At 35.6% G+C, this 7887-nt stretch overlaps 1 protein-coding gene across 2 annotated transcripts in view; it reads right to left on the minus strand.

Moving 5' to 3' along the window:
• The window catches only part of LOC106871625 (mucin-5AC), a 591942-nt gene that overhangs the window by 154767 nt on the left and 429288 nt on the right, over positions 1-7887 (minus strand). For both annotated transcript variants that reach the window (XM_014918237.2, XM_052977025.1), the window contains exon 8: positions 2903-2983. In XM_014918237.2, coding sequence (XP_014773723.1) covers positions 2903-2983 — 81 coding nt within the window. The remainder of the gene's footprint in view (positions 1-2902; positions 2984-7887) is intronic.

The following is a 7887-nucleotide window of genomic DNA, read 5'->3' on the forward strand; positions in this document are numbered from 1 at the left end:
TTTTGTTGACAAACAACGGCATTAATTTTATTCAAGGGAAAAAATCCCGTAACACCGTTGTTTACATTCCACGGCGTAATTGTTTTCACCTAAATAGACGTCAGTGATTGGTTGAAATTACCGAAATACGACAATTTTTTACATGAAATAACTTCGAATACAAAATATTTTATCTGTTTTATAACACAAAATATACAAGTATTCGAAGTTTGAAAGTGTTTCGGTACCAAAAACACTACATAAAAAAATGTTGGCCGTCAAACCATAAAGATCCCCAAACTTTTCCGAAAAGTGTTTTCTGAAAATTTTATCATAACAATCATAAACTACACTCTCGAGAGCGGACGGGAACTGAGGGAAACACGTCGTATATGTGAGTGTGTGTCTTTGTTCCCCACTACAGCTTGACAACCGATGTCAGTTTGTTTACCTCCCCTTAACGGCTAGGTATTAATAGAATAAGTGCAAGGGTCGACTCGTTCGACTAAGATTCTTCACGGTGGTGCTCTAGCATGGCCGTAGTCTAATGAATGAAACAAGTAAAAGAGAATTATTACCAAATTGTCAACAAAATGGAATTGATCAATTTTCTTTATATTATTGGAGATGTACTTGCATAGAAAGTGACTTGATCTGATCGTTTTAATTCTAACTCTCAGATGAAGAGTTATTTCCCTTGGAACATGACATGGTCAAATTCCGACGTCAATTTCTTGGGAGTCAAAATGACAGACATTAGTTGAATATCTCTTCGTACTAAGTTTCCCTAATGCTTGGGGTTCGAATGTGTGCGTGTGTTGTCGGACATCCGGGCAGTTTTAGTGCACATGAGAACTGCATATGGTAAAATAAGTTGCCGTCAAACGTTGGTGTCGATGTAATCTACTAGCCGCGTCCACCAAAATTTCAGTTCTTGAGCCTATAGCAGAAAAGATTCTTATTTTTTGCCTGATGGGTTTAGAGGGTACACTCCCCTACGGACCCATGGCCTAGTATATAAATTTACAAATAGCTCATATGCTATGACAAAGCAACGTTTTTTTTTGTTTTAGAAAGCTATATATTTTTTAAATATAAAAGAATGGAGTTTATTCATTCTTTTATATTTACTTGTAATTCTTTTATATGTTACTCGTTATTAAATGAGTCTCCAAAATGAAGAAAAACGAGGGGTTATGTGCATTCATTCATGTGAGCATGCACGTAGAAAAACACAACTTATGCATTTAATATGTGTATTAGAGTGAGAGAGAGAGAAAGAATATTTATATATATATATTTATAGGGATATATATATATATATATATATATATATATATAGAGAGAGAGAGAGAGAGAGAGAGAGAGAGAGAGGAAGATACAGAATGAGTGAGAGAGAGAGAGATACTTTTACTAGATGTCTCACAATATTCACCATGTTTACTTCCTGTACTATTTACAACAATTTCACTGAAAAATATGCATGCATAGCATATATAATTGAATACATTGCGCTATTAAACACACTCCGCTGTTATTGATCTACCATATTCAAAGTCTACCTTGATGTTAGCAAAGAAATTTCTCTTTTTTCTTTCTTTCTTTTTCTTACCCTATATTTGAGTCTCACTTTATTAATTGGCTTATACACATAAAATTTCTAATGTAAATATATTCAAATTTTATATTTCTAAGGTGTGATTTTTTTTTAAAAAAGCATGTTATATGATTTGTTATATACACTGATAGTTCTATGATTGTAGAAATTTGTTTGGCATTGATCTCTACAGTCAGTGATAGACATGAAATGGAATTTATCATGATTACATGATAAATCATCTATATTAATTCGATCAATGTCAACTTTGCTTTTATCATTTTAGAGTTTCCACAAATCTAGGTATAAGTGTGTGGTAAGAAGCCTGCTTCTCAACCACATGGTTCTGGGTTCAGCCCCGCTGTGTGGCATGGCAGGCAAGTGTCTTCTACTATAGCCCCAAGTTGACTAAGCTAAAGTGAATATTTACTACTGTTGTCACACATTATTATTATAGGTGCAGGTGTAGCTATGTGGTAAGAAGTTTGCTTCCCAACCACATCATTCTGGGTTCAGCCCCATTGTGTGTCTTTTACTATATAGTCTTGAGCTGACCGAAGTCTTGTGAGTGAATTTGGTAGACGGAAACTGAAAGAAGCCTGTTTTATATTTATATATATGTTTATATCTATGTGTGTATGTCTTTGTGTTTGCCCCCCCCCCCATTTCATAACTGCTGGATAACTGGTGTTGGTTTGTTTGTGTCTTTGTAACTTAGCACTTTAAGGCTAAGTTCCAGGCCTAAAAAAATAAGTACTGGGGGTCAATTTATTTGACTAAGCCCTTCAGAGTAGTGTCTCAGCATGGCTGCTGTCCAATGACTAAAACAAGTAAAAGATTAAAAAAAAAAAAAAGAACAATCCAGGAGATTGGACTGATGAAACTGAAAGAATTTTGAAAGAAATGCTTTGTGGTATTTGTTCTATCATATTGCATTCTAAGTTCAAGTCCCGTCACACACAACCTAATTGGATGGGAGACTTAAACCATAACCCAGTTTACCACTGACATCTGGCATCTTGAAGCCTTTAGTACTGTGGTTCTCAACCAGGGCCTATTTAACCCCTGCAGTCCATTTAAGATATTTTGCTTGAGTGGATCCCAAAAATATTAGTCAGCTTGACAATGTACCAGCATATATGTACAAGTCAGGATAAGATTTTTCTGAGGAAGACTAGAGGTTGACCATCTTGGAAGCGTCACCTCTGCACACTACCAATATTTATCCATTATAGTTTTGTATTGGGTCACCAGATCATATTTAGTTGCTTTTACAATGGCTGTTTTCAAATTTTTACAAATATTAATTTAATTATGCTTTCTTACTTGAAACTCATCATAGATTCTGTCTGTATCATTACACATGTTTTTCAGCCCACGGTAATTCAGTGGATGGGACAATTCAGCCTGAAATGAAAATAATAAAATTATAAAGAGTTTTATTGTAATAGAAAATAATACAAATATATATATATATATATATACACAAGAGAGAGAGAGAGAGAGAGAGAGAGAGAGAGAGAGAGAGAGAGAGAGAAAAAAAATAGCAATTGTTTCAGAGATACTTTCAGAATTTTGTTCTAAGCTCTACAGTTGTTAAACAGTTAACAATTCAAACACATTGATATGATAATTTTAAAATTCATAATTAATTAATCTAAGTGGGATGATAAACTGCTTCAACAGAAAATAAAGCTGAAATATGAAAATTAAAACTCTGTCACTATTTTAAGCACTAATTCAATGTATGTGTGTGTGTGTGTGTGTGTGCGTGTGTCTGTCTATCTGTCTGTCTGTGACCTGAATATGACCTTAAACTGCATCCATTAGTGGGGCCCTAGTTTGGGAGTTCAGTGTTTTGAGGAATGTGGAACCACATCTTAGCCACTTTTATTCCCAAGTCTATTCTGACCTGGAGTAGTAATTACCTTTCAAGGTCCCAGCTATTGGTTAATTAACATATGAGTGCATGTGAATACTGGATCCAGTGGACTCTGCAGTAGAAACATTCATAGTTTAACAGAGAGGAAAACAACTACAGCAATGCATTGTGGATTGCAAGGAGCATGATGAGGCAAATAAAACATATTTCTCATCCACTGCATCCAACTCCATCACCAGTCAATCTTGACTTGATCTTGCCACTGGATTGAAGATGATCACAGGCCAGAGAGTGAGGTCATCTTCAACTTCAACAAAATCAATGCACAAGTCATTAGTCATTCCTAAGGATGACCAGATGGTCCTCGTCACTCCACCAAATGAACATGATGTAGTTATGTATGTATGTATGTATGTATGTAATACAAACAACATATGAGTATATGCATATATATGTACATGTATGTACATACCTACATCTACATGTATATATAGATGCATATCTGGGTACAGGATGTTGCAAAAGAAACGTGGAAAAAATGATAAACAGAGTACAGAAAACACACAGGCCACATAGAGAACATTTCCTGTGGATCTTTATACCTGTACTAATAAAAAATATCAAAACTGTATTCCCATGCAAACTCTTGAAAAGGGGCTCAATAAACCTATGTAAAGCTACAGTGATAATATATAAAAATATATAAAATTTGAAGGACTGAGCTAAAAAAAAATGAATCGATGCATATAATATTGCAATAGAATAGGCTTGGCTGTGTGGTAAGAAGCTTGCTTCCCAACCACATGGTTCTGGGTTCAGTCTCATTGCATGGCATCTTGGGCAAGTGTCTTCCACCCTACCGCTTGACTACTGGTATTGATGTGTTTATATGTCTCTGTAACTTAGTGGTTCAACAAAAGCGACAGATAGAATAAGTAACAGCCTTATCAAAATATAAGTACTGGGGTTAATTCATTCAAACTAAAATTTTTCAAAGTGGTGACCCAGCTTGGCCGCAGTCAAATGACTGAAACAAATAAAAGATGTGTGTGTGTGTGTGTGATGATTGATTTTTACTTCGTTCTATTTAAATTACACATTATCATTCTTGCACCGCATAGAGCCCTTTGTATAAAGAATATGCTCCCAAGAGTGCTTTTACTTGAAACTTAAGACATTTCAAATTTGTTTGTAATAACATCTCATGTTTTGCTTTACATAAATGATGAAGATACTATAGAAACAAGTTTACTTCGGTTTAAATCCCTCTCCTGTGGTCCTGCTGATCATGGGAAAACATGTGCTTATATTTTTACAAACCATTATCTGTCAGAAACATAATCATGTCTAGGATTGAAGGATAAAAAGTAAGCAAAATTCATTGTGTGTTTATAAGTTTTAATGTATGTATGCAATATATATATGAATCTTTTTCGCTTATTTGTCCGAGTTCAGCACATACATGTTTATTGTGATATTTTAAGGTAGTTTAGAGACATTTGGCATCTTTTTTCAGCATGTGGCTTGGCCTGTATAAATTACTCACTTGCCCTGAATATAAATTTTTTTTTTTCATATATATATAGGCTCAGGCACGGCTGTGTGGTGAGAAGCTTGCTTCCCGACCACATGGATTTGGGTTCAGTCCCACTGTGTGGCACTTTGGGCTAGTGTCTTCTACTATAGCCTCAGACCAACCAAAGCCTTGTGAATGGATTTGGTAGAGGGAAACTGAAAGAAGCCCATTGTATATGCATGTGTGTGTGTGTGTGTGTGTGTGTGTGTGTGTGTGTGTGTGTGTGTGTGTGTGTGTGTGTGTGTGTATTGCTATGTGTTTGTCTGTGTTTGTCCCCTAACCACCACTTGACAACCGATGTTGGCATGCTTGCATCACCATAGCTTAGCGGTTTGGCAAAAGAGACCAATAGAATAAGTAGAATAAATACCAGGGTTAAAAAAAAAAAAAGTACTGGGGTTGATTTACACGACGAAAAATAATTTCAAGGCAGTGCCCCAGCATGGCCACAATCTAATGACTGAAACAAGTAAAAGAATAAAAGAATAGACAATACATATATCATTATCATCATCATTTAACGTCCGTTTTTCATGCTGGCATGGGTTGGATAGTTTGACTGAGGTCTGGAAAGCCAGTGGCTGCACCAGGCACCAATCTGATCTGGCAAGGTTTCTACAGCTGGATGTCCTTCTTAACGCCAACCACTCCGAGAGTGTTGTGGGTGCCTTTTATGTGCCACCGGTACAGGAAACAGTCAGGCGGGCTTGGCATCGATCATGTTCAGATAGAGCTTTTTACATTCCACTGGCACGGGAGCCAGTCAAGGGGCACTGGCATCAGCCACATTCGAATGGTGCCTTTTATGTGCCACTAGAACAGGAGCCAGTCAGGGGACAGTGCCATACAACTTAAAGCTTTTTGGTGTTGTAAAATGAACCTAGCTCTTTACACTAGGTGGCATGGAACTGAATTGAACTGTCATTAAATAATAGATTTAACACCTGCCTAAAATGATGAGTGCTACTTTCATTTCTTTGTCCACTTGCTTGTGTGTGTGTGTGTGTGTGTATCATCATACACACACACATTATAATGCTGGCATGAGTTGGATAGTTTGACATGGAGCTGACCAGCTGGGAGCTGTCCAGATCCCAATTGTCTGTTTTGGCATGATTTCTATGCCTGGATGACCTTCCTAATGACAACCACTTAACAGAATATACTGGGTGTTTTTTATGTGTCACCTGCACAGGTGCTTTTACACAGCACTGTGCTGGTACTGCATAAATTTGTTAAACCTGTTAACGAACTAGCTATCAACAAGCCATTAATACATGATGTAAAGATATCTATATATTTTTATTTTCTGCAATGATTTGATAAGCAGTACCATGTTTTTACAATTCTGTAAATAATAACAATGATATTTTTATAAGCTATAAAGCTTATGCAATGGACTTCTTTCAATCTTTGTCTACTGAATTCACTCATAAGCCTTTGATTGACCCAAATGTAAAGCAGAAGACACATGCCGAAGATGTCACACAGTGGGACTGAACCCAGAACCATGTGATTCGAAAAAATCTTCTTACCACACAGCCACACTGACATCTTTGTAGTTTATATATTTTGAAAATATTATTATTGAATGTTATCTAATATTACATTGCCTGTGTTATCTATTATCATCTTTACATGCATTTTGTCAAAGATAAGGAGAAGCAAATGATACCAAACTGTAATTTTAAATCACATTTGATTATTTTCTTTTGGAATAGATCAGCTGATTCCTAGTTTGTAAACTGCTGTTTCAAATGTGCTTTTTGTCACGTCTCTGGGTCTGACATTCAAAATGATATAAATTGTGCTTACAGATGGATAATTAAAAGCTATAAATTCAATTAATTAAAAATGAAGAAAGATTAGTTTATCTCCAAAATAAACCTGAAACATTATGGAATAAATTTATGCTCTGTTGTAAAATAGGTGTAAGATTATATTGTAATTGCGTAAACTATTATATAGTTGATCTTTACAAAGATTATTATTTATTATAACATATTAAGGCGGTGAGCTGGCAGAATCGTTAGCAAGCTGGGCACAATACTTAGGGGTATTTTGTCCATCTTTACATTCTGAGTTCAAATTCTGCCAAGGTTGACTTTGCCTTTCATCTTTTTGGGATTGATAAATTAAGTACCAGTAAAACACTGGGGTTGAAGTATTCGACTAGTCTCTTCCCCCAAAATTTCAGGCCTTGTGCCTTTAGTAGAAAGGATTATAACATATTAAAATATTAAAAAAAAAAAAAAAATTTATGAACTGGATAAGAAGTTAGAAATGTGAGACAAATTATTAACTTTACTTCAAAGTTTGGTATGCTCTTCCTAATGCCAACCACTTTACAGAGTATGCTGGGTATGATTTCAATGTGATATTGGCATGGCTGATTTTATGTGACACCGACACAAGTGTTATCATGTGGAACTGGCACAGGTTCATTTCATGTAGCACTGGCACAAGTACATTTTATGTAGCACTGGTACAAAAGTGAGTTAATGAAAGAACCACTACACAATTGGTCAACCTGTTAAAAACAGCAGCCAAACCTCATTCAAATTAAACCCTATTAGAGAGAGAGAGATAGAGAGAGAGAAAGAGAGAGAGAGAGAGAGGGAATGTGGTAGCAACACATTAAACAATTTAATCTCTGATAAACAAAATTGTTGATAGGTCAGGCTGGAACACTTTTGAGTCTATATCTGTTGAGTCATTATTGGCCTGAGACTAAACAGCAGCAGCTAAAAATAGGCAGAACAGTTTTGAGTGGACTGCATAACTGATGAGAACTAACTCTTATTAAGGGTTATAGATATATATATATATATATATATATATATACATACATAC

Source organism: Octopus bimaculoides, chromosome 2 (assembly GCF_001194135.2).
Source record: "Octopus bimaculoides isolate UCB-OBI-ISO-001 chromosome 2, ASM119413v2, whole genome shotgun sequence".
In the NCBI taxonomy this organism is placed as follows: domain Eukaryota; kingdom Metazoa; phylum Mollusca; class Cephalopoda; order Octopoda; family Octopodidae; genus Octopus; species Octopus bimaculoides.